The sequence below is a fragment of the Amblyomma americanum genome, chromosome 9 (genome assembly GCF_052857255.1).
Source record: "Amblyomma americanum isolate KBUSLIRL-KWMA chromosome 9, ASM5285725v1, whole genome shotgun sequence".
Classification (NCBI taxonomy): Eukaryota; Metazoa; Arthropoda; class Arachnida; order Ixodida; family Ixodidae; genus Amblyomma; species Amblyomma americanum.
In genome coordinates, this window is record NC_135505.1 from 62119034 (window position 1) to 62146719 (window position 27686).

A 27686-nucleotide genomic window follows, 5' to 3' on the forward strand; every position below is an offset into this window, starting at 1 on the left:
ACTGAGCTACGGCGACGGCTGTCCAATCTGCTGCTTTCGTGGGTATTTATGTTTTGCGTGTAAGCGAACCTTGAGAGTGTTCACCAGTGCCACCCTCGTCCATAGCGGTGGACGGAGCACATCCTGTAATACCGCAAGTGTGACGTAGAACGTCTTGTACGGCGAGGGCGGAAACTGTGCGAGAGCCCTCTTATGCTACCTATGGCATCAAGACTGCCAGAACCGAGACCCCCGTTAAGCTATTAGCAGACAAGGCAAATGAAATGAGGGGCTCGTTTGACAAACATATTAAGGAAGCCAACGGTCACCGAAACCAAGGTGCATAGGGGAATGTTTTTTTTTTAAATTTCTAATGCCAATCAATTGTTTTAAAGAAAGTTACTTATAAACCAGCAGAAAAAACAACCATGCCGCCGGTGGGATCCGAACCCACGACCTCCGAATATTTCGACCCAATTCCGATACAATCGAACAGCGTCAGTCGCACTTCGCCTGAGCTAGGCAATAAAAATTGTTTTCAAAGATCAACGTGTCATTTTAATCCACAGATCGTGCCACGGATGCTTATGCAGAGCTGTTTGCAAGGCTGTAACGCGTATGCCATACACATGCTGTCCGCCACCGCCGGTCACCGCGTTCAGTACATGAAGGCTTTCCGTTGTGGCGTACATGGTACAAAGACGGCCTGGTTTGCTGCAGCTTGTTCACATAATTAAAATCATACACACGACAGAGCAAGGAACACGCAGACAAAAAATGGGCCCGCATTTACAGTATACGACCAAACACGAAACCACGTTTCAAGAAAACACACGACTGGCTGTGGTTGGCTTTGGCTATCGTTAGCTTTTCGCGCAGCCATAATGAAACAAGCGCATGTCATAAGCAATCATCAGAATAAAAAATAAATTTATTATATTACATTAACAATTTTATGTTGCTTTTTGCTGGCATTTCAAGTAATGTTCTTTTTAATGGTTTTAACTACTGATCGTCACTAGGTGGTTGGTTGCAACAGATCGGCACCACGTGACTGCATCTTGCGCGCACTTTTTTCGGTTCCAGCGCTTGAACTAGGCTCCTTTGTTTCTGCGCGGTCAATGTCATTGTGAGCGAGCAAGTGCTGCGTTACTACCGCGTTGTGTGCGACGAGTGAAGGCAAGTGGAGGCGCTCGTTACTCCTGCAACACCTTGTTTCCACGTGTGAGTAAACGTGGTCCCATAGTTTCAGTTTGGCCAATATGTCCGCGGTCTCACATATCACACGTGCAGTATGGCCTTTGAAAGTTCAATGAGAGGAACTCTGTACGCCGTTCTTTTTTCTCAGCACTGCCTTTGTGTACGCTGCTGAAGACGCAATTTATCTTGTTTATTTGCTGTCGCCGCTAAGGCTGTCCTGGCCGAGAAGTCTCTTTTTGAGTGAGTTGAGGTTACGCAGCAATGGAAAGAAAACGAAAGGCCATTGACGCGCTTTCGCGAACTCAGATGCATCGTAGACTTGATGCCCTCATTCAGCCATTAGTTCTTGAGATCGACATAGAAATAACCATACGAGAACAGAGACCTTCTTGTGAAGCAGCACAACATAAGCCAGATGATCGCTCTGCTTTGGTTATTGAATTCGGCGCGAGCTCCTCAGGAGATCGTTCCAGCATGGACCGCAGAATGGAATGTGTAGACACACCACTAGGACAGAGTGTGGTCACTGCTCATGACGAATTGGAACCGCAACCGGGACGTTCAAAGGCTCTGGTAGTGTCAAGTGACAGCGAGTTGAGCGCGCATGAGTACGATAGCCGATATTGTGTTCACGAAGAACCGGGTAGATCAAGTGTTGTGGCACCTAGTCGTAGCGGGAGTAGTGAGAGTGAGACTGAATGCCAGTTTTCTGAGCAGCGCGCCGATTCTGCAGAACAGATAGCTGATCTTTTGGGAAATTGGTCGTGCGAGCACAATGTTACACAGGCAGCCCTTTCCTCACTTCTGAAAATATTAAAAACGCATGAATGCTTCGCGAGCTTGCCATCAGATGCGCGGACGCTACTGAGAACCCCACGTTTTGCCGAAGTTGAGACTTCAAAAAAAGGGTCATATGTCTACTTTGGTATTGTAAAGAGCCTTGAAGGCATGTTGGCAAAGTATTCCAACTTGTCTTGGCTACATGCATTGGTTTGATGTTCTATATTGATGGGCTTCCAGTCAGCAAAAGCTCCCAGAGCCAGTTCTGGCCCATTCTTGCAAAGACTGATGACATTCCTGGCACTGGTGTGCTTTTGGTTGCCTGCTACCATGGTAACCAAAAGCCTCCATCACTGTGTGATTTCCTGAGTCCTTTGATCAGTGAATTGCTGCAGCTCCTAGAGAGGGGACTGTTCATTGATGGTTTTTACTTCGCTATAGCTATTAAAGGGTTTGTATGCAATGCACCTGCTCGTGCATTTGTTTTAGGCACAAAACTACATTCTGGTTACTATGGCTGTGGGAAGTGCCAACAGAAAGGAAAGTATGTTGAAGGTAGAGTTGTGTTTCCAGACACACATGCATCATTGCGAACAGATGTGAGCTTTGCTGACAAAGTGCAGGAGGAACATCATGTGACAGAGACACCACTTTCTGCACTTCCAATTGGCCTTGTATCTCATTTCCCACTCCACTACATGCACTTAGTTTGCCTGGGAGTCACAAAAAAATTGATACTGCTGTGGATGAGAGGCTCACTAGAATATCGTTTGCCTTCATCAGCAGTTGAAAGAATCACAAAATGGTTACTAGAGCTGGCAACCATTCACTGCGAATAGTTTGCCTGGAAGCCACGCTCCCTGAACTTCTGCATGTGGGAATCACCATACTTTCCAGTGATGCTATGTGCCAGGCTATTGTGACTATGCCAAGGAGTTGCTCATCTGCTTTGTCTCATCGTTTAAACCACTTTATGGTGAGCACAATGTCTCTTATAATGTGCATTCCTTGGTTCATTTGGCTGATGATGTGGCCAAGTATGGAGCTCTCGACAACTTTAGTGCATTCCCTGCAGAGAATGTTATGCACCACCTGAAGAAGCTGATAAGACACTCACAGAAGTCACTAGAACAGCTTGCTAATCGCATTGCTGAAAGGACGGCTGCTGGCACATTGTTCATGACCAAGGAGCCTACTTACCAGACAGTGCTGGATTCACAGATGCACTGCCGTGGCCCCTTGGCCAAAAACTGCTGTGGGCCTCAGTTCAGCATTGCAAAGTTTCCTCTCTTCACTTTGGAACATCACCAGGAAACAATGCTTGCACCATGAGAGATTCAACTGCCATCATGGTCGAAAATTTTGCATTGACTGCCATGGTCACAAGGTTGTAGTTGGCAGAAAATTGGAGATTCTTGGCGACTTCTTCACCACGCCATGCACATCTTGAAATCTTGGCATTTTTATTGTGAAGGAAACTTCTGGCCCCCTTCTTTCATTGCGGCTCTCTGATATTAAGTCAAAGTGCATCTTGCTGCCTCTTGAGTGCCTGGAGTCTCAGTATGCACTTTTTCCTCTGATCCATTTGACTCTTTCATCCACTCAGCATATATAATACCCTTGGCATTTTAGCAGCTCTGCTTGCTCATGCATCCATTCTTCATATACATCTTTCATATTTTAGTAGCTTTTCTTGCTCATAATCTACTTTGTGTGTTGGCTCATGCATCTGTCATGCTTATATATCTTTGCATTTTAGCTACTCTGCTTGCTCACAATGTGCCATGTGTGTTGATAGGAAATGTATGCTGTTGTGAGGTTTGTCGAAGGCAACAGTGTCGCAGTGGTGGCTACCAATTGGCTTTTGGACAATGACACAAAATGTTCCAGGCCAACCTCAAGCACAAACATCCAAAAATTAGTGCGAATGCGGTCCCAGCTGGACTCTTCTGCAGATGTGTACAGCATCGAACTTCTTGAAAAAACAGGTATGCAATGTCTAGTGCTTTTTGAAAATCTTAGATTCTTTGTAGTGGTTTCAGCAAAAGTTAGCGCTGTGGCACACATACTTGCAGTGTACATTCCAGTTGTGCATATATGCATGTAATCAAGTTCCACTGATGCAGTGTCCTTCACAATGCAGAAAAGACATTTAAGAGGCAAAAAAATATGGAATGCCTGCAAAAAACATGGGAGTCTATGGGCTTTGCATTGGAAGCATACATGCACAGCATAATAGATAGGAAAATGCACCAATGCTTATGCTAGCTTGGCTTCTTGTGTAGAGACGTGAAGAACAAGGCACCGGTTTAGTTTGGGAACCAAAACTTTTATGTGACTCAACATCTTGCCCAGCATGTCAGTAATAGCTGCTAGCTTCCTTTCAATATGTAATTAGATATAATGTGTTGGTATTACAATAGCTTGTTAAGAGCGTCATGCCTAGCAGTAGTCTGCACTTCACGGGGCACCCATTTTTCCAAGCATTTCACCCAAAGAACCCAAGCACCAGGCGAGAGCAAGACTTGTAAATATTGTAAAGCCAGTGAGTAGGCAAGGTCAGTGGGTCAAACTTAGCACCTACCTCATGTGAATCAGATAGGCAGACCACTAAGCCATTGCTGTCTGATGCTATAGTAGAATAAATTGCTCGTAATTTATAGCAAAGTGTTTGTCAGTACACTACTTGATGAAGGAAATGAAATGCTTTTTTTTAGAAAAGTATGACAAAGCACGACAAAAACTGCGTAAAGCAGAAGATACAGACCATTTGGAAACGTCAACAGATCAAGGTATGTGCTTCTGTTTTCTTCATTTGGAGTAAATTTTTTTCTCACTCTGAATGTCATTTTGATAGAAAAAGGGTGAGGCAAACGACGAAGATTCTTGCTGCTGTCCAGCTCATCTGATGACGACGAGACTGGAGCTCAGTGTTTTAACCTTCCGGAGCCACCTTTTCGTCTCCAAAGGTAATGGTTATTTTGTTCTACTGTAACAATGGCACCTATTATGGAAACTTTTCCAGGAGTCCACAGACGGAAGAAAGTGACAGCATGGGTAAGTTCGTAACACATCTATGAACGTTTGTCATATCTCTTAAAATAAATTAAAATCAAATTGTTGTTACATCACATTCATTGAAGCCGGAAGTTAAAGAATACTGTCCAGTGTTCTGCTTACCTGTGATGGGACCAACGAAAAGAAGACAGGAAAACATGGAAGAGAAGTACACAGAACAATGCTGGACTAACAATCACCTGTTATAGTTAACAGCATGCTGCTTAAGTACTCATGAGATACCAGTACATGGATGAGTTCGATTCCATCCTTTCGTTTGTATTTGTTTCATAGATATTCTGGCTCTTCGCACAGTGCCCAAATAAGGCCCTGTAAGGCATTTCAGTTGTCTTTGTGTATGAGCATATGCAACATGTGCTCAGGACCAAGGAAAGCATTTTGCTGAAGTCTTTGTACCTACACTTTGCAGGGAGCCATTCTTACTCAGAATGCCATTCTTACTGCATAGCCAGCCAAGCCAACCTGGTAAGATCTCGTATGGCAACTCCGTGCTCCCTATTAGGGCAATGAGAGTATACACTGCAGGGATTTTTTCTTCATCATTTAAATCATTTTGATGCCTTCGCATTTGTGTTTCTTTGATCCAGACTTGACACGGGAGCTTGTGCAGAGTACCCTTGGTAAGCTATTGCCGGCATATTGGTTTGGAGAGCTGGTTCGCTGAAGCCTTAGCGCATTTGTTCTTATGCTTTGCAGAAAGCCACACTCATTCACGGCTGCCACAATGTTCTGGTAAGATGCAACGTGTCAGCTCCCTGGTTCAGTGCAGAGGAATGTAGCATCGCCTGCGTGTCTTTTATCTCATTCATTCCTTTGAATTGTTTGATGTCTTTCCATTTTTATTCTTTGATCCCCCCGCAGGGGGGCGCCTGCAGCTTGCAGGTGTCGCGACGGTGAGTGCCGACACCGCGGGTTCCCGAGCATCCGCAGGGACATCCCCGCAAGGGGATGATGGTGAACTGTGCATCACCACGGACCCGAGCACCCGCGCCTCGCCGTGCGTGGCATCGCCGTGTCCGGGGAAAAGGGGATCCTGGTGGTTGAGCCGATGCCGAGCGTTTGGACCCTTAAGGCCCCTTGGCAAAGGCAACACACCACTTTGGCCCCAGCTTCCTGCAGACGGCACCTCCGGCCTGACCCGACCGGGGAGAATCGGCAGTCGCCTTTTCCTATCCTCCTCTTCATCTTTCACTTTCCTATCTCTGTCTCACAACTCTCCTATATCCTACTCACTTCTTAGTTTTTCCTTTTTTCCTGGCAGCGAGGGTTAACCTTGTGTGACCAACTACCCTGAGTTGCGTCATATTTGGTTATAGTTGAGGTGTACAGCTGGCGTGGGCAGGACTTGCTATCAAGTTCCTGTCCCGTCCCCTTGTTGGACTCCGTGGTGGGTGGCTGGCACCATGACCGAAAAACAAAGTTTTTTTTATGGCTCCCCAACTTTCAAAACCTGATCGCTCTCTCAAAAGAGGGCGGAACGAGGCTGACAACTTCTTTCAAAAAAGAAAAGTAACTTTCCCCAAATATCATGTGATCCACAGTGAACAACAAGATAAACAGGCAAGAATAATATCCCCCTTCCTTGTGTCAAAGTGCTTGACTTAAACCCTAGGCATTGGCTATAAGCTGTCAAAAATGGCCAGCGGCGACTTATTGCTCGAACTGTGTGACAATGTCCAACATTCTAAGCTCTCCAACCTAACGTCCATAGGAGAAATCCCGGTCTCCGTGACTCCTCATCGCTCACTAAACACTGTCCGAGGCGTAATATCGGAAAATGATTTTCTTCACATAACTGAAAAAGAAATGCTCGAAGGGCTCATCGACCAAGACGTCATAGATGTCCACCGAATCAAAATCCGGAAGGACAACAAGGAAATAGACACAAAACACATGATCCTGACGTTCAACACCAGCACCCTGCCCGACACAATCGACGTGGGATATTTGAAAATCAATGTACGACCATACATACCAAATCCTCGCAGGTGTTTCAACTGCCAAAGGTTCGGCCACGGCTCACAGAGCTGCCGCGGTCGTAAAACTTACGCAAAATGTGCCTCTAACGATCACCAGTCTGATGTATGTGATGCAGCCCTGTGCTGTGCAAACTGTGAAGGAGAACATGCTGCATACTCCAGGGCGTGTCCGTCCTGGAAGAAAGAAAAAGAAATTATCACCATAAAGACCAAAGAAAACATTTCTTTTAAAGAAGCAAGAAGGCGTTTTGCGCTTACAAACACATTCTCCTTCACAGCAAAACAAAACTTCGCTGATGTGGTGCGCAGGGGCGTAGCACCGCACAGCACTCCGGCACCTGCCAAGGCCGCTCCCACCGAGCCTATGGCAGGGCCATCCACGCCCCAGGCAGGGTCAGCGAAAGCTGCCCTGTCACTGCCAAAGCAGGGACCGCCGGTCTATGGGTCGGCATCCCGCAGGACCTCCCCCCGTCGGGAGAGGCCTGAAACTAAAAAAAAAACGGGGTTGCGTGGTCCTCCAGCACCTCTGTTGAGGTGATGGATACAACACCCACTCCGCCTCCATTACAGCGGCAGAACAGCTCTGTTGAGCGAAAAAAAGACAGGCCCCTCATAACGGGCCCACCACATAAGTAAAACTCCTTTCATTTTCTTTTAAAAACACAAGCATGGCTTTTTTAATTCAATGGAATTGCAGAGGACTTATGCGGAATTATAGTGACATAACACATATTTTAGGGTCAATGTTACCCATAGTTTTATGTCTTCAGGAGACCAATCTTGGTCCACAACATGTGCATATCCTGAAACATTATCAAACTTTTAGACGCGATCGCGAGCAGGCAAATCGACTCTCAGGAGGCGTCGCAATTGTCGTCCAAAGCGGCATCCCTGCTCGAGAAATAAAGCTCAATACAAAACTAGAGGCGGTTGCAGTCAGCATCGTCAGCTATAAAACACTAACAATCTCTTCCGTATACATTCCTCCACATTTTACATTAACAGTCCATGATCTAGAAGAATTGATAGTTGAACTTCCAGAGCCATATCTGGTAGTTGGGGATTTTAACGCTCACTCCCCTTTTTGGGGAAGCGAGCACTGCGACTCTAGGGGGCAAACAATCGAAGATTTTATCCTCTCAAATAACATCTGTCTTTTAAATACAGGAAAAGCAACTTATTGTTGCCCAAGCTCAGCAAAAATGAGCTTTCTCGATTTAGCTTTCGCATCACCATCGCTTTTTACCGATTTTAAATGGGATGTTTTAAATGACCCTCTGGGAAGTGATCACCTACCTATTATCATCAGCCTCTCATCGTCTACTGCAGTCATTCCCACAAGACCACGGCGCTAGAAACTTCACCTCGCCGACTGGTCACTTTTTACAGAAAGTGCCACTCTAGATAAAGAATTTTCTGAAGACCTCAGCATAGATGAAATTAATGACAGGTTTACTACATGCATAATATCTGCTGCAACACTCGCTATACCACAAACAACAGGACTCGTACAGAAGAAACACAAAGTATGGTGGACACAAGAATGTACATTTGCAAAAAAACAGCAAAATAAAGCATGGGGCACCCTGCGTCGGTACCCCACTGCAGAGAACTTACTCACTTTTAAGAGGGCCAAGGCGAGAGCGCGGTACGTGTGCAGGAATGCTGAGAAAACCTCCTGGCAGAAATATGTGTCCTCTATAAATAGTTCAATACCATCAAAGAAAATGTGGGACAAAGTCCGTAAATTCACTGGTGACCGTACTTCCTTCACACTTCCACTTTTGACAACACCCGGTACACAAACATCGTTGGAAGAACAGGCCAATTTATTGGGCGAGCACTTTGCTGAAGTCTCAAGGTCGTCCCACTACGCAAACGCATTCCAGAAACACAAAGCTATAGCTGAAAAACAAAAACTTCCATTCGGAACAGGCATGCAGGAAGACTACAACCAGCCCACTACGCTCCAGGAATTAAATAGTGTATTATCTTCCGGTAAAAAGACGGCACCAGGCCCAGACAATGGGCATTACAATATGCTTGCCCATCTCTCTGATACAGCCGTACAGGCACTGTTAAAATTCTTCAATAAAATATGGATGACTGGCAGAATACCTGAGGAGTGGAAGAAAGCAGTAATAGTACCTTTTCTGAAACCCGGAAAATCACCAACAAGTCCTGTCAATTAAAGACCAATAGCCCTCACCAGCTGCATTGCTAAATCCTTTGAAAGTGTAATAAACATTAGACTCACCTTTGTACTCGAATCTCGGCAGCTATTAGATGTTCATCAATGTGGATTCAGAAAAGCATGCTCAACCACCGATCACCTTGTCCGCCTAGAGAACAACATACGGGAGGCGTTCATCCACAAGCAGCAGTGTATCGGGGTCTTCTTCGACATGGAGAAGGCATACGATACCACGTGGAAGTTCGGCATCCTCCGCGACCTAGCAGAGCTAGGTATCCGAGGCAGGATGCTGAACTGCTGAAACGACTTCCTGGCTAACCGCACATTTAGGGTCCGCCTAGGAACAACTCTCTCCATGACTTTCACCCAAGAGAATGGCGTACCCCAAGGTTGCATTCTAAGCACGACACTCTTCGTAGTAAAAATGAATTCGTTAGCCAAAGTAATACCCAAGTCCATAATGTATTCGGTTTATGTAGATGACCTACAGATAGCATGCACCTCCTCCAGCATATCGTCCTGCGAGAGACAAATACAAATCACACTAAATAAACTAGCTGCTTGGGCAGAGATAAATGGGTTCAAGTTCTCTCCTCAAAAAACAGTAGCTGTTTTGTTCTCATTGCAACGAAGCCTACAATTCAATCCCAACCTATACTTGAATCAAGCCACACTACCAATTAAACCAGAACATAAATTTTTAGGACTCACTTTTGACAAGAAACTCCCATTTCTACCACACATTAACAACCTTATAAAGAAAGCATCCCAAGCCCTCAATGTATTAAAGGTGCTCTCGCAAAAACGGTGGGGGTCCGATAGAACATGCCTATTACACATCTATCGCTCTCTGGTACGCTCCAAGCTGGACTATGGGTGCATAGTATACGGTTCAGCAAGAGCATCCTACTTGAAAAGACTGGACCCTGTTCATAATCTTGGTCTGCGACTATCAACTGGAGCATATAGAACATCCCCGGTAAACAGTCTTTATATTGAAGCTAATGAGCCTGCACTAGAGGATAGAAGAGTCACACTGACATGCGCATACGTCCTAAAAACCCGTACTCTTCCTAAACATCTCTGCCATCCCATTGTTACCAAGTGCCCATCCAAAAGATTATTTAACAATAAACCACAATCCATCCGGCCACTAATAATGCGCTTTGAAGATAAATGTGAAGAGTTAGGAGTACTGGATGCCCTGCCGAATATTGCACAAAAATATGAAAATTTACCACCATGGTACAACCTGCCTTCAGTGTGCGACTTCACACTGACACACTTACATAAAAAGGAAATGCCACATCAGCTCATACTACAAGAATTCTTTGAACTACAAGAAAAATATGACACCTTCACTGAATTTTACACTGATGGCTCAAAAACAGAAAGTCATGTTGGATGTGCAGTAATTCAAGACAAAAATGAAAAAATGATACGACTGCCACAGTATGCATCGGTTTTTACTGCCGAGAGTTATGCAGTCTTTGTAGCCGTAGACCAAATAGTAAAAGAAAACATTAAAAATAGCGTCATTTACACCGATTCACTGAGTATGCTCAAAGCGCTGCACTGTAGAAACGCCGCTGAACCCATTATAGGAAACATCATACATAACATAATTAAAATAAAAAAACAAAATCATAACAATATATTCTGCTGGGTGCCCAGCCATGTTGGAATTGTAGGTAATGAGAGAGCAGATGCATGCGCAGCACAAGCTCGAATTGATCAAATAAAACAAGATAACATACCACACAGAGATTTTTTGAAACTAGTGCACAGTAAACTCAGAATTAAGTGGCAGGCCGCATGGAAAGAACAGGCAAACAACAAACTGCATTCTATAAAACCCATTTTAGGAGAATGGAAATCATGTAGACATCAAGAACGTTTTACTGAAGTTATTTTATGTCGGCTATGCATTGGGCACACACACCTTACACACAACTTTTTACTGACAAAACAAGACAAACCTCTCTGCGAAATGTGCGGCGATGTACTCACTGTAAACCACATTTTAATTTCATGTGGAAAACTGGAACAACTGAGAAAAAAATATTTTACGACACTCTACAATGAATACATCCCATTGCACCCCAAGTTGCTTTTAGGTGATCAAGCACTGGTTGATCTTTCAAGTATTTTTAAGTTTCTTAATGAAGCCAATGTTTTAAACAAACTATAGGTATAAAAAGTGTAACATTTAACAAGAACCTAACCTTGTGTTTGGCGCATCATAGCCATAGTTGCTTTTGTGCCATTAAAATCAATATAACTAACTATTCTTTGATCCAGACTCACAAAGGTCTTCATGGGCTGCCTCGGATAAGTTCTTGCTGGCAAATTGGTCTGGAGAGCTGGTTCGCTAAAGCTTTAGCGCATTTGTTCTTTTGCTTTGCAGAAAGCCACACTCGTTCACGGCTGCCACAATGTTCTGGTAAGATGCAACGTGTCAGCTCCCTGGTTCAGTGCAGAGGAAGATTAGCATTGCATGTGTGTCTTTTATCTCATTCATTCCTTTGAATTGTTTGACGTCTTTCCATTTTTATTCTTTGATCAAGACTCACTGCAAAGGTCTTCACGGGCTGCCTCGGGTAAGTTCTTGCTGGCAAATTGGTTTGGAGAGCTGGTTCGCTGAAGCCTTAGCACATTTGTTCTTTTGCTTTGCAGAAAGCCACACTCATTCACGGCTGCCACAATGTTCTGGTAAGATGTGACGTGTCAGCTCGCTGGTTCAGTGCAGAGGAAGATTAGCATTGCACGCGTGTCTTTTATCTCATTCATTCCTTTGAACCGTTTGATAGCTTTCCGTTTTTATTCATTGATCCAGATTCATCCCAACTATCTCTGCAAACTGCCTTGGGTGAGTTCTTGCTGACAAATTGGTTGGAAGAGCTGGTTCACTCAAGCCTTGGTGCTTTTGTTCTTGTGCTTTTCAGGTCATGCTCGTTCATTGCAGTCACAGCGTTCTGGTAAGATGTGACATGCCAGCTGATTCATGGCAGGGGATTAATACCACTGCATGATTGTCCCGTCTCATTCTTCAATTTTCATTTCTTGATGTCTTCTTGCTTGTGCTTCCTTGGTGCAGATTCTTTGCGGGGCCTTGTGCAAAGTGGCCAGGGTAAGTTTTAGCTGGCATTTTAGTTCCTAGTGCATAAGTTCATTACCGGAGAGCTGGTTTGCTCAAGGCCTAGTGCAATATTCTTGTTCTCGGTAGGAAGACTCTCGCTTGCCACAAGACAGCCAGCCAGGCCAATACGTTATGATGCAGTGTGCCAGCACCCTCCCTTATTACAGTGAAATGATGTCAAACCAGCATGTTTTCTTTTGTTTATCCCATTGCATTGTTGCATTTATTCTTTCAATTTGTCTTGCAGTCACAGTTTCACAACAGGGAGTGGCACAAAGTGCATGAGGTAAGCCTTGAGAGGAATGTTTAAGAGTTCAGCCATGTGTCTGGAATGCATGTAGAGATCTGGTTCATTGTTACTCTACAATTTTCTTTTTAAGGAAGCTGTGCACATGAACTGATGGCTGGACCTCACTTTCTTGGTAATGCAATGCCTCAAATATCTGACCCCATTTATTTAAATTCTTTGGAAAGAGACCAGTTTATTTTTCTTTTAGACGAAGCATCAAGAGACCCCTTAACCAATGTTTCATCCGAAGGAGGTAACATACGCATCCTAAGCACTGAATTTCTGCACTGCTTTAATCAGTATTTATTGCCTTGGTAAAAACAACTTGCATGATATATGTTTGTTCTATTTTATGCACAAGTCAGCATTCTAAAAATGGTGTAGAGTTTGTTTTAAACTGCATCTTGCCTTATTGTACTGAGATGTTCACTTGCAATGCGAAAATTTGTATAGGTCCTGGTTGCATCAGAGTCACCGCAGGAAGTCAAATGTTACTTTTTAGCATGTGTCAATCTTTTCTGATATTGCATTATTTTCTTTGTTCAAATTAATAATAGAGTGCTTGCTTTCTGCCTGTTTCTTATACTTTCAGGATATGATCACGAAAGCTTGGCAGCCATGATCAGAACTGAAATATCAAGTGAGGGCATTTCATTAGTGCATGTTCCCTGCTCTATTCAAGCAGTTCATTTAAGTGGCCTGTGTAAGATTTTTTTGCTAATAGTTGATAGTGTAACTGTAATGCTTTCACTTTAAGTAAATTCAATTTTCAGTTATTAGCAGTTTGATAGGTCTTGTTTAAAATGTTTAATATACTGAAAAAGCTCAAAACTGTCAGCGAGTTCCTCCTGGCAATTTTCCTAATCACTTCAAGCAAGTTACTTAATGGCTGTATCACTTTTTTTGGGCCGATTAGATTTTGATGTCAGTGAGGCATAACTTACTTGATGAAAATAATAAATTTGGTTGATGTGAAAAAGTACAAATAGCTGTAGCTAGGTCATACTAGTGCATACAAAGCTTTCATCAAAGTTATTCTTGTAGTCGAGTAAAAAGAGATCGCAGCCTTAAAGTTTGGTATGTTTTAAATGTTTCAATTTTTCTTTTTCATTGCCAACACGTACAATTCTAAAAGAAATGGCATTTCTAAAAGCACAAAATGAGGTCATAATTTCATTATTTGGTCAGGGTGAGGTTGATGTTAAGGAGCCTGCACAGTACAGTTACCCTTTGATGACTGTAAATGATGTGGAGGAGGTGGAGAAGAGCCTGAAAAACTCTGAGGCAGCTCGCAAGCAACTGGTAAGCAGGGCATGGATTCCTTAATATTGCACAAGGTAATGCTTGGTTATTTTGCAACAGTGCAAGGTTCTCTCACACATCGGTGGAACCACTGTGCGCAATACTACAGCCAATATGCTGAAGCATCTTCTCCATGACTCCGTGGGTGTTAACTACAATTTATACGGACAGAAGGGAAAGAAGGCTTTAGTGAGCATGGAGCTCTTCAAGGTTATTGTTGGTGAGTGATTAAATCTGCACTTTACAGTTGAGAGCAGTTAGGAGCATTTGTCTTCAGTGCAGCTTTAGGTAGTGGTATTGAATTTTGCTCCTTTTTGTTGTCCTTTAACTATACAATCAGCCAGTGGGTATTGTTTTAGTTGGTGCTTCAGAGCCGTGCAGAGCTGCTTGTAGTCCCTGTTATTGTGTCGTATAGTTGGTGACGACTGTTGAGCTGGTATAAAAATAGCACAACACTTCCTAAGAGGAACAGATCAAAGGTCGATAGCTGCAAGTGCACTTAATGCGAGTCAAGAACAGAAAGTCGGTCTCAGCCATGCTCAGTTTAAAGAGAATGTCTATCTGAAACATGAGTCATTATACTAAACGTAGAAATTGGCATACACTACCATGATTTGTTAGGACATCCCTGCTCGCATCCCGTGTAGCGGATAGTGATAAGGCAGTATGCTGCAGGCAACAAACAGAACACAAGTGCCAGAAAAACTCTGGCAAGGGCACATTACGTTTTAGCTTTGTGCACAAATATTATTAAAAGGCTTCTTGTAGGATATGTTTATCTGTGTAGTTGAGTTATTTACCTCGCCAGCTGCTCATATTAAAGAACATTATTTTACGGATATTAAGAGTTTTTACTGTTCACTTTTGGTGGTATAATGCATTTTTAAGGCTGGAAGCCCTACTTTCTTGTAACCTGATTTAGTAAAAAAAATATCAGCAGGGTAACTAATCTAGGCTAAAGTATGCCAATTACTTCTGCAATATCTGACTACTGCAGAGTGAAAATGAATAGATGAGGAGCACTTGTTAATCATTTCTACGGATTCTTCTTTTCACAGACAGGTTTCATCACTACAAATGCAAGAAGAGTATAGTAGGACCAGCTAGTATTCCTTTTGTCTGTCACTTGTGCAGTGAGGGTGAACAGTGGGCTTAGACATACATACGGAAAAGCACAACAGAGCTGAGAAAAGCAGAATGGGCAATTCATGACAGCTGCATGCAATCTATATTTTGCCTGGCGAAAGCTGTGGGGTTAGTATGTTACGAGAGTAATCTGCCTGTATGATTAGTTTTTCATGTTTGTTTTGCCTTTCTTAAGGCAATATGAAGATATGTTACAGCTTATAATGTGACGTACCTATTGTAGAGTCTGTCCGGAAAAATCCCAACACGCATTCAGCATCAGACATGGATGTGCGTTCCGCAGTTATGGCTTGGCTCAATAACTGCCAGGCACGTTTGAACACCACAACGAAGAGGTAACTGCTTCTGTGTATCATAATTTATTGCTCATCTGTCCGTTTTTCGGGATTTGTCGTGGCCAGGCTGCATTTAAAAGTGTTCGGGATAAACCTGTTCACAATATTATGCACTGCTCAAAATCGGGGATATCTAGATAATTTATTATTTGTAATTACTGCAATCCCACAAGAAATTTTTCTAGGGTGGGCACAGGAATACAAGGAGAAAAAAAAAATAGAAGTACAGGTGTCAAATGTTCAGACAATAATCAGAAGTAACAATAATAAACAACCACTCATTGGCAGTAAAAAAATAAAATAATAATATAAAGAAACATACAGCTTCAAGCAGTCAGTATCAAATGCGTTTTAAACCAAATGGAAAAATATAACGTAATACAGCAACGAAGTAGTTTTTAGCAAAACTTAGACTTCTAGTCAGTGATGCCAGAGATTGCTGTAAAATTTTGTCATTATTAAGCCAATTCCACTCTTTCACTGTGCTTGAAAAAAGGAAATATTTAAAGCAATTACATGGGTAAAAAGGGGTAATGAACCAAACATGGCTCATGTGCATGTTCATTGGAAAAATAGGCATTTATTGTCTTAGTGGGATTTTAAATTTCTAAATGGAAAAAACTGAACATAGGGTACCACAGAGCACATAATTAACTGCCATTTGCTACTGCATAAAAACTGGGTTAATACTGTTCTTGGCAATTTAAGCAATTTTCAAAAAAATTTCCAGACAAATTGGTGACTTCCGATAGCTCTGCGTCACATCCAGTTGTGTGCTGTACTACATTTCGATGAAGTATAACAAAAGGCAGGTTTGCTTCTTCAAATATGTTTCTTTTTTGTTTTGATATAGTGAGAGTTTATTGAAGAGAATTAAAACGTGTCCTGGTTTTGTTCATTTTAGTTATTGCTGACTTAAACAAAAGAAATACCTAAAAAGCTGCTCAGTGTAAAATTAAAATGACATAAAAAGAATATTACGTCCAGTGTAGTCGTTTCAGCCATTTAAACAGGATGTGAGCAAAGCAAGATGCTTGTCTCGAGTTCCAGTTAACAGCAGAGGGCAGTTTGTGTGTTTATGATTAGCTATAGTCAAGACCTGGTATTTTCGATGTTCCCCCCCCTTATGTAGTGCCTCTTCCAGGGGTCTTTAAGGGTCAATAAATAAATGATGATGATGAACCTGGCTACCTGTGATGCTTGGTGCTTTGTAGCATCTGCCTGTGGGCTGTGCATACTAAACATCGCTTTGTTGAAATGCGTGCAAGTTGCCTTCCTAAGGACACAATAACAAGAAAAGTCTTTCACATTCCACAAAAAAAATATCGTGTCAGTCTAGTTTGGTATTTAGTAAGTGGTGTTCATTTGGACTTTTTCAAAGTTTATTCTTATTTGCTTTAGGACTTCCAGTTTCCAAGTGGATGAGTAGGTGCCCGACAAGGATGTACTGCAAGGCAGCAGTGTCATCGTCTGCACAAGTAGTGCAATTGCAATTCTTCTTACTCCAACATATACTCGACAGTTGCAGCTGAGCTTCACTTTTGTTTACATCAGGTAAACCAAATGTTTCAAATGCTTGTCATTTTTATTTATTCACACTCTTCCGCATCTAGGCAGGCATCGGGTTGTATTGTCGGCTCTGTGCCTTCATTTCCTTGTGGCTAATAGTGGCCTGCACCATTGTGCTGCTGTAATGAGGAGAGTTGCCTGCTAATTCTAATGAGCATTTTATAACGATCGAGCAGTGAATGCGTAAAACGATAGCTTTTTTTGCCACTTTGATATTTGCTGTGTGTAAATATTTTTTGAGTGTCCTAGTGGCTGTTCCAGAGTGCTTTTATAAGCATACATTATGCATATACTTGCTAAAACTATTTTTCTGCTCTCTCAACAACAGATGGTTTTCCATGTGGTGTTTTAAGGTCTTTTAGAATAGTGCTTGTCGGTTTCGTTTATTCTGTAATAGTGCTTTTTTTCTGTCATAAAACTTGGTTGTATAGTCAGCGATTTTCGTACTGAAGTGAGAATAAAAAACATTTCTGTAAGTAATTTATGGTGCTGTGTTTTACATGTTACTGAAAGGGATTGGCAGTTTGAAGTTTAATGCCATCGGCTTGAGGACCATGGCGCATTACTCTCATTATTCTTAAAAGTTCTGCTTGAGATTGTTTTAAAAAGAGTAGAAGAAAAATAATTGGGCCTTTTAACCGGTACTAGCCTTAGATACCATGTATTGAAAGGGCATTGTAGAAAATGGGCTGATGGTAGAGATATAACAGAAGCAAGCTTCATGTTCTTCAAGACAGACAAAGGCCAAGGGAGTAGGCATAGATCAATCTGCCTTTTTCACAAGATGTGGCACCCTCTGGAAAGTGGCAAAAATTTGTCTGCTAGTGGTTGAGAACAAACGCACGTTGGAGAAGCCGCGATCTGGTTCCACCAGGCGCCAACTGCACCTGAGTGGCATGAGTGTGCTTGACAGCTGTCGCCTACGCCTGTCACTAACATAAACTGTTCGTGCACGATAGGAGCCAGTGGTTCATTTTCAACCAGTGGGAGCTGGAGGAGGACAGGGGCGCATGCACAGATCGGCCTTGTGAAAAAGGCAGATTCCATCAGGGAATTTATGCTTTAGCTTTTTGTTCCACCTGTTTGGGTTGCACCTCGTTACTGTGAGACTGTTGTCTATGACTATATTGTGCCCATTTTTTTAATGCAGGTATTCCGATTCTTCCAAGGCAGTGCCTGCTTAAGACCATGCAGTGCAAGCCTCCAGTGCAAGTTTGTTGCATCGTGGACTGCTGGGGTGTCCAAGATACGAGCATCTCACATTAAGTGGGAGTCTGCATCTATTGTGTTCAAGCTTGCTAATTCTGCATCAGTGCTTTTAATTAAAAGTCTAGAACTTCTTCTTCTTGCGTAGTCTTTTAGGCAATAAAATTTGTTCACAAAAGTTAATGCGATGTGATAGTCTTCTTACCATCAGTCACACATAGAGCAATGGCTCCACTGGTTGTACAGGTCGTCATTAATTTGCCATGTATTGGTTAGTTTTCAGTTACTTTGCATGTCTACATAAGTTGTGACTAAAGCTGTTCTGCCTTTGCCAGGAGCCCTTGTGACAACACTATTTTTCAGGATAGCGTATTCAAAGGCTCTTATGCAAAATGATTTTAATTGGGATTTTTTACAAGTGCCGATATTGTACAGCCACCTAAATCGTTAACTAGCTAGCGTGATGGCCATTTTTCTGCGCTCCTGCATGTTACAAAACAGTTAACCTGTGAGGAGATTAATCAAAGGCTCACCAAGCCCTTGCCTAATGTTGACCTATCCACAAGTTTGATCCATGCAAAGGCGCAGCTACGGCAAGGAAAATAGCCATCGTGCACGCTAGTTAGAGATGTAGGTGGCTGTACGCATGACTAAATTTGTCATATATGCCTGAATGGCCAATATGGTCAGGATCAAACCTTGCTTGGTTGCAGGAATGCACCAAATGGTGTATGTATAACAAAAAAACGAATTCTAGGGCAGGGCTTGAAGAGGGCTTGAAATGTTCTTGCAAGATGTTTTTTAGCCAACTTTTAGCGTCACGTTAGCACAGCTACAGGGAGGCTTCAGGCTTTCCACAGCTAGATAACATCTACACCTAGGCGTCTACAAGACTTGGGCGTGGTCTTGCTGAGAGGTTTATTAGACCTCACCTAGTTCTTTTTGCGTTACATGGGCCGGGCCAGAACTGGACACCGCAGCCTCCCATCGCTCGAGGTCTCTGAGTTGCCAATCGGCTGGTGGAAGGAGCTCAGAGCAAGAATAAAGAATGTGTGCAAAATCCGCTTTCGGAGCGCCGCAGAGGGTGCATACTGGCGTGAACAGTCCCGGGTGAACCAGGGCTAAGTGGGAAGGGGAGAGTAAGGTGCGGGATTGTAGCTGTCGCCACGTCACATGCTGCAATTTAGTGAGAGACTTGTGCGGAGGGGGATACGTTAGCCGTTGCTCACGGTAGTGTAGAGTGATCTCGTGATACGCGACCAGTCGATCTCGAGCGTCTCCCCAGGCTTCGGCGGCTCCTGCTCGGCTGACGAAACCTCGAGCTAAAGAATGAGCCGCCTCGTTACCTGGGTGACCGGCGTGGGGGCGGGAGGCGTATTTCCGTTTGCTAGCTGCTGCAGACAAGCTCAATGTTGCCCACGCCAACGCGCGCGCGGAGCAGCTGTTGCCATGACAACTATGTACAGTACTCACGGATTGAAATAGGACATTCGGAGCGCAAGCCAAGAAGTGCCACGCAGGCATGTGGTAAACCACAGGGCGGCTCGTTGGCAACTGGAAGGAACAATTCTGCTTTGTAGATGTTCTCCCCCTCGCGCCATACCACAATGCACCACCTTGGTTCCATGAGCATCTACGGGCGGCGCTCCATGAAGCGACGGCCACGCGCTCCGAATGTCCTATTTCAATCCGTGAGTACTGTACATGCCATGGTTGCCTACGCCAACGCGCACACGGAGCAGCTGTTCACATGGCAAAGTGTGGAAAATAGACGCGACGCCGGTAATTGCAAATGACGGCGCCACTTGCGGCGACTATCAGACTATGAGAGTGCCGTTTGGACAAGCTTAATTCAAGGTGGGTATTTTTTTCGCTTTCATTCTTTGCCTCGACGCCGGTGAGGCGGTGAAGCAACGATGTCTGCCGAAAGGGTGGTATGGGATAAGTTTAATGAAGCTGAGTAGTTTATCTGGGACAACTGTGCTGTCCGTTTTTTTAGTGCGTAAGAGACTACATGGATGCATGGCGTAAAAGAGTGCTGTTTGGGCAATTTATCTGGGACAACTAGGCTGTCCGTTTTTTTTTTTAGTGCGTTCCACGACCACAGAACAGTTTACCCTGTGGACTTCCTTCTTAGAGCGGAACAGAAAGAAGTGAAGAACAAGGTACCGTGAATGGTACAGGTAAATATTGTTGCGGGAAAGAATATATTTAGTTATTTACAAAAACGAATTAACAGCTACGGGCGGCACTCAGAACGCAGCCAGAGATGAGTTCTCGTCTTCTTCCTCGTTCACTCGCTCAATGTCGTCGTCGTCTACCCGCTGCAGGACCCCCGGCTGATGAAACGCCGTCTCGGCGTTAGAGTGGTGGCGTAGGAGCGTCGTGATAACCCAGACAACACTGAAATATCCTGAGGACATACTGAGGATGTTTTTTTGAGGACATTCTTTATCCTCAGGACATCCTCAAATGGTCCTCAAGATGTACTAGAAAGGTCCTCATGTCCGGCCTCAGGACATCCTCAGAATAGCCTCAAAAGGACAATTTCTGATGTTTTGAGTACATTCTGAGGAGGTTATAACTGGTCAAGCTGCATAAAAAAACGCGAAAATTTTGTGCAAATAATTTATTCATTAAATTCCTCAGCTGCTTGCTGCCATTTGGTGTTATCTCGGTGTGCTTCACGGGCTCCTTTACTGCTCTTCGGAGCTGCGACTGTCTTCTGTGGTGCCTACAGAAATAGAGATGGAAAATCAGAGATAGAATATGCATTTATGAGGACACACATTTACAAAACCAAAACAAACATAGTAGAGCACCGGAGCAGAGGCAAATCATGTTATTATTTTGCATGTTGTGCATCCAAAAAGGAAATAATTCATGCAAATAATAAATACTTGCACATAAGTAAAGTGTATATTTGGGAAGAAAGGCACACAAACATCCAGCCATATCAAGGTGTGTTGTTGGGCAAGCTGGTGAGATATTCAGAGGGAAAACAGTGCAAAAGAAAACACACAGGACAAGAAAGACAAACTCGAGCGCTGACTAACAACTGAGTGTATTTCGTGCGAGAGCGAAATAAATACTTGGAAAAAATGACAAATGCGCAGGCGCAGGAAAGGAAAAAAATCAGCCATAGGTGAACTGGTCAGTCGATCATTTCGTTAAGCTATTCACTCCCTTCCTCTTTACATTTATGTTTTCATAAAAGGACTCCGCACCAAAACAGGCAGCAAACAATACAAGACAAGCGCTTGTTCCTTCTCTCTTACTGCATGCTGTCTGTTTTGGCACTAGGTCCTTTTACGAAAATATGCACCAACTAGCCCCTCAGCAAGCATTACATTTCTCTTTCACACATTTCCTAAAGTAAATAGAGAATTTCTCGTCTTTTGTGTACAAATGCCCCACTGACATGAACCAGAAAACTGAGAAAACCCTCAGTAAAATTTAATAAAATCCCGCCAATAATTCTGTAGCACACATAAATAGTACTGGCCAAGTTGAAATGCAATGATGAGAGATACGGCTTGAAAGCATCCATTTGGAGTTGGAAAAAGATAACATGCCACCCGCCATAGAAAAAGCCTTCAGCTTCTGCCACTGTGGCATAAACTCATGGTTTATACAGTCAGTTATGCTGATATTTCTGAATGAAAGAGGGGAAAAATAATGGCATCGCGTTTAAAAAAGAGTTTCAAAGCTTTGCGTGAAACATTCTCTAGTGGCCAGGCACGCAGACTAGACAGTTGTGATGCTCTATATATGCCAAGCATTGATGATCGGCATGGAGAGGAGTACAGGTCCTCGAGCTGAATGAACTTTCTTCCTAAACGCAAGGTGGTCCAGTTGGCAGATGTGCAAAGTTCTCGATGACAATTATAGATCCATCTTGCAGAATGCAGCAGCTGTCCTCTTGCCAGGGGCAAGGACTACACTGCCTGGCAGCTTCACTTTTTTGAACTGAGGCCCTTGACATGGAGCAATAAGGGGCCCAGACTCATGTTGTCCAGTGAGCAGTGGGAAGTTTGGCATCTGCTGAGCCTCCTTCAGTACAGCTCCTTGCTGTGATAGTCTGTTAGAGAGCTGCTCAAGTGGTCGCTCTGGTTTTCGGAGCAGTCTTTTCAGAGCAAACATGTGGTTCTCAAATGGGAACGCACTCCATGAATCCAATGGCCCCAGGTGCTCAACATCGGATGCCAGATGGCATAGTCCATGCACATTGTGCGAAGCATGCTCCTTGCCATATATCTTCGTAAAGCCTTTAACAAAATTGTTCAGAAGCTGCCCTGCATACTGCACTTCACTTTTTGTGCCATTAGGCATTGAAAGAATGGTAATAGCAACATGCAAAGCTAGAAAATTCTCTTACATCTGTGATGGAAGAAGCGATGACAGGAGCACGGGTCCCCCATACAGCAAAAAGAAACGAAACTCTGTGGCCTTCCAGCGATCCAGATCTGTGAGGCTACGAGGCTTTCGGTTAAGTTCACAAGGAACAAACGGTGCGGCCTTGACATTTCTCACTGACAGTTCAATGCGGACTTTGCTGCCAAGCCTTATAGCTTTCGGGCCACGGAACCACAATACAAGCAATTTGTGCACCACGCCTAGGCAAACGAGGTGCATATAATCTAGCGGGACATCCCTCACAATGTCTATTGGCAGCTGCTCTACAATACTGCTTCCAGTATGATACTGCTCCTGCGACCTCTGCCTAAAACTGCAGTCAGTTCTCAGCTCACTGCTAATGTTTGGAAAACAGACTCTTCCTTCAATGTACGCACCCTTAACAGTGCACTTCGTGCAGCTGTAATAGCCCGTGTGGTTTTTGACTCACAAAACAAATGCCTTTGCAGGCGCATCACACACAATGGCTTTTAGCTTTACAGGTATTGTGAAAGCTTCAACAGCAGTTCCTGTAGATAAAAGAACATTTAGCTCTTCAACAAAGCTGTATAGGAACTCATTTGCATCTCTCGGCTTGCTGTCACCGAAGAAAACACTCGTCACAAATGGTGCCGCATGATTGAGGTTGCTTATGCGGCCGAGAATTGTCCAAAACTGGCCTCTAGAACTTTTCGATAATGGTAGGCCATCAATATGAAAAGTCATATTCAGTTCCGGCGGCAGGTCTCGACACTGTCCCAGGATTTCCCGTATTCCTGCTTCTACACCGAAGTGGCGGTACTGGCCTTCCGAAATTTCGGAAAGTTCATTCGATTTTTTCGGTGTCTGTAGCAGCGCTCTCGCCGATGATGGGAGAGAAGAAAAACACTTGTGGCTGCGGAGCACTTTCAAAAGTGACGTGACAGCAGCATGCGATGACCCAGACTCCACTGCCCAAGTTTGAAGCTGGTGGCGGAAAGTCGCTACGTCCTCGTCAGCGCGTTCATGATCGGCTTCGTAATCAAACCTGCCGTCAACCTGAGGACAAAGGTCCTGATCGGAGCTTAAATCTACAAAAACCGATGAGGTCCCAGCTTCAGCATCTTGACTTGTGAGGTCTGGGGTCGGCACATCCTCAGTATCGGGCACAAAACGTTCGGTCACACACACATCACGCTGAAGCTGGCTGCACTGTTCTGACAATGGATCAGCACCAGCTTCGGCACACGCGGGGAGCTGCAGGCTAACGTCAACCCGTCTTTTCCTAGTGCGGCGAAACTTTCGCGCACGACTTTCCGTTGACATCGTGCAAATCTAAAAGGCGTCACTCACTTTTCTGAGAGGCATCCATCGCGGAATAACACGCACGTGCGAGTAGCGTGCGTGCTTCGCCGTCACGGTGATCGATCACGACGTTGCGGATGCAGGCTTGGCTTGGCTTAAACGAGAAGCGGCAACACACGGTAATGATGATGTTGATCGTGCGATGCGATGTTAAGAGGCAATAAATATTGCGGAACGATTGACTTTTTGAAAAAGAACATTTTTTACTGAAATAAAAAACACTGTAATTTGCCTACCCAGCAACACACAGACGGGCCCCCGGATTCAAGCCCGCTTTCCGTGATCGGGCTAAAATCGTGCTCCTTCGCCAAAGGAAAAGCTAGCGGCATTGCGTACAACACGTAGCCTTGCATGAAGGAAAACGATTTGCAGAAGCTTTAATTGTGCGCGATAGCGTCGTCACATGAAAAAACGGCAATCACAACTACGGTAGACCAGAACTCATCGATTTTCTCAGGACATGAACCAGCAGCGATGCGGGTGGCTGAATACGGCGTTGCACGAGCCTTACCGAAACCGCACCTCAAGCTTTTTTCTCTGTCGTTGGCACGCAGCAAGCGTTCTCTGGGCTGCAGTTAGAACAATCGTGCATGCGCGGTAGTCACCTAAAGGCGGTGGTTTCTCTCGTTTCCGCGTGCAGCAATTTGCGGTCTAAGCGCGCTGTCGTTGAAAAAAACTGCATGCATACTGTCAATGGGATAAAACTTCAGAGCGCCGTCGCAGTAATGCATCACAAATAAAACTTAATGGAAGTAAATGCTTAGAAATCAAATTTCACACACACACACACACACACACACACACACACACACACACACACACACACACACACACACACACACACACACACACACACACACACACACACACACACACACACACACACACACACACACACACACACACACACACACAAGCATTATTTTTCTGATAATTTTCATGCATGCGTGTTCACAAACATATGTCCTCAAAATGACATTTTGAGGACCACGAAGCCGCTGGTATGACCTGAGAACATCATTCTGCGAACGTTCTGAGGACAATCCAACCTGGGACATTATGAGGACATATTGAGGATGTTTTAGAGGCCCCGAGGACGTTTGGACCATTTGAGGACGTCCTCAGGATGTTTGGTGTTGTCTGGGAAGGTTTGAGGTGGCATACATGGACGACGTCGGTAGAGGGGCCAGAGGACGATGGCGAGGACGCAAGGGGAGCAGTTTCATAGTTCACGTCGGTGACTCGGCGCACTACACGGTAAGGGCCACGGTAGTGAGAAAGGAGCTTCTCGGAGAGACCGACGCTGCGCGACGGCATCCAGAGAAGGACGAGTGATCCGGGGTGATATTCGACGGCCCGGTGCCGGCGGTCGTAGGCGGACTTCTGGGAAGCTTGAGAGGCACGGAGCCGACTACGGGCTATTTGGCGAGCCAGCGTGGCCTGGGCGATGGCGTCCTGAGCGTAAGCAGTGGTGGGGACTGAAGAAGGCAGCATGAGTGTGTCTAAAGGCAATAGGGGGGGCCTACCAAACAAAAGGTAGAAAGGGGAATAGCCTGTTGTGTCATGCCGTGAAGAGTTGTACGCAAATGTCACATAAAGCAAGGCTGCGTCCCAATCGCGGTGGTCCGATGAGACGTACATGGCTAACATATCGTTGAGCGTGCGGTTGAACCGTTCCGTAAGCCCGTTGGTTTGTGGATGGTAAGCTGTCGCGAGCTGGTGCTGCGTGGCACACGAACGAAGAATGTCGTCAATCACTCTGGACAGAAAATAACGACCGCAGTCGGTGAGCAGTTGACGAGGGGCGCCGTGGTGAAGAATTACGTCTTGGAGAAGAAAATCGGCGACATCGGTAGCGCAGCTGGTGGGCAAAGCACGCGTGATGGCGTACCGAGTCGTATAATCAGTTGCGACAGCGATCCACTTGTTACCGGAGAGGGACGTGGGAAAAGGGCCAAGGAGGTCGAGGCCAACACGGTGAAAAGGTTCCGGAGGTACGTCGATGGGTTGTAGAAGACTGGCAGGCAAAGTGGAGGGCCTTTTCCGGCGTTGACACAGGTCGCAAGTGGCAACGTAACGTTTGACGGAACGATACACACCAGGCCAAAAGAAGCGGTGCCGCACTCGAGCGTACGTGCGGGACACGCCAAGGTGGCCGGCTGTCGGCAGATCGTGCAATTCCTCAAGGACAGAAGAACGTAGATGTTGGGGTATGACGAGGAGCAGCGGAGGACCGTCGGAGCGTAGGTTGCGGCGATACAAAATGCCATTCTGGAGCACATAAAGGTGCAGAGACGGAGACCGGTTTGCAGAGCGGAGGCCATCAAAGACAGGTTGTAAAGATGAGTCGTTGCGCTGCTCGTTGGCGATATCGGTGAGAGCAGTGATAGCTAGGAGGCAGGGTAGGGTCTCAGCGTCTTCGAGGTCAGGTGGCTCCACAGGGTATTGGGATAAACAGTCAGCATCCTGGTGGTGACGACCGGACTTGTACACGACAGAGTATGAATACTCTTGAAGGCGCAAAGCCCAGCGACCAAGGCGACCGGTGGGATCTTTTAGTGAAGACAGCCAACAGAGAGCGTGGTGATCAGTGACGACAGTGAATGAGCGGCCGAACAGATACGGGCGGAATTTAGCGACAGCCCAGACAAGGGTAAGACACTCGCGCTCAGTAATGGAGTAATTTTGCTCTGCGGCGGAAAGTAGGCGGCTGGCATAAGCGATGACGCGATCTTGGCCCTGTTGACGTTGGGCTAGCACGGCACCGATCCCATGTCCGGAGGCGTCGGTGCGAATCTCTGTGGGAGACGAAGGGGTCAAAATGGGCTAAGATGGGCGGAGAGGTTAGCAAATGAACGAGGGAGGAAAATGAGTTTTCTTGAGCAGGGCGCCGGATAAAGGGGGTGTCGTTCTTAAGAAGGTCGGTGAGGGGGCGAGCGATGCCGGCGAAATCTTTGATAAAACGTCGAAAATACGAGCACAAGCCGACAAAGCTGCGCACATCTTTCGACGACCTAGGAAGAGGAAACTCCTTCACGGCTTGAATTTTGACTGGATCTGGGCGTACACCAGAAGCATCAACCAGGTGTCCAAGAATAGTGAGTTGGCGGCGACCGAATTTGCATTTCGATGAGTTCAGCTGGAGTCCGGCGTTACGAAACACTGTCAAAATACTGGAGAGGCGTTCGAGGTGCGTGGCAAAAGTAGGCGAGAAAACCACAACATCGTCTAGGTAGCAGAGGCAGGTAGACCACTTAAAGCCGCGAAGAAGGGAGTCCATCATTCGTTCAAAGGTAGCCGGCGCGTTACAGAGTCCGAATGGCATGACTTTAAATTGGTATAAGCCATCAGGCGTCACGAAGGCGGTCTTTTCACGGTCCTTTTCATCTACGGCAATTTGCCAGTACCCCGATCGAAGATCAATTGAAGAGAAATATTTGGCGCCGTGGAGGCAATCTAATGCATCATGGATCCTCGGGAGAGGATATACGTCTTTTTTTGTGATGCGGTTTAGGTGCCGGTAATCAACGCACAAGCGCCAGCTGCCGTCCTTCTTTTTTACCAGGACAACTGGACAAGCCCAAGGGCTTGACGAGGGCTCGATGATGTCTTTTGCGAGCATCTTATCGACCTCTTGATTTATGACGGTGCGTTCAGCGCTGGACACGCGGTACGGACGTCTGTGGAGAGGAGCGGCATCACCGGTGTTTATCCGATGCGTCACCACAGAGGTACGAGTCAAAACACGGGC

The 27686-nt window shown here is 45.0% G+C and overlaps 2 protein-coding genes, 1 long non-coding RNA gene and 1 pseudogene across 4 annotated transcripts; 3 read left to right on the forward strand and 1 right to left on the reverse strand.

Moving 5' to 3' along the window:
• Positions 1–2948: 2948 nt before the first annotated feature.
• On the forward strand, positions 2949–6108 carry LOC144104921 (uncharacterized). Its single transcript, XR_013308659.1, has 7 exons — positions 2949–3947; positions 4677–4751; positions 4817–4928; positions 4985–5016; positions 5447–5502; positions 5625–5657; positions 5734–6108. It is a non-coding gene; the product is annotated as an uncharacterized LOC144104921 (long non-coding RNA).
• Positions 5594–13355, forward strand: LOC144103379 (uncharacterized). Its single transcript, XM_077636113.1, has 8 exons — positions 5594–5657; positions 11686–11810; positions 11887–11922; positions 12047–12079; positions 12156–12188; positions 12308–12340; positions 12597–12635; positions 12730–13355. Exons 1-8 carry the CDS (start codon positions 5594–5596, stop codon positions 12748–12750), a joined length of 384 nt encoding a protein of 127 aa, XP_077492239.1. The 3' UTR covers positions 12751–13355.
• An 11-nt stretch (positions 13356–13366) lies between these two features.
• Positions 13367–18378, forward strand: LOC144104920 (uncharacterized). Of its 2 annotated transcripts, none has more exons than XM_077638152.1 (5): positions 13367–13940; positions 14001–14160; positions 15310–15421; positions 16832–16975; positions 18141–18378. In XM_077638152.1, exons 1-4 carry the CDS (start codon positions 13776–13778, stop codon positions 16848–16850), a joined length of 456 nt encoding a protein of 151 aa, XP_077494278.1. In that variant the 5' UTR covers positions 13367–13775; the 3' UTR covers positions 16851–16975; positions 18141–18378. The 2 variants fall into 2 exon arrangements, with proteins under 2 accessions (XP_077494278.1, XP_077494277.1); XM_077638151.1 differs by having other exon boundaries at positions 13373–13940; positions 16823–16975.
• A 2718-nt stretch (positions 18379–21096) lies between these two features.
• On the reverse strand, positions 21097–23107 carry LOC144104918 (uncharacterized; annotated as a pseudogene).
• Between the last annotated feature and the right edge of the window lie 4579 nt (positions 23108–27686).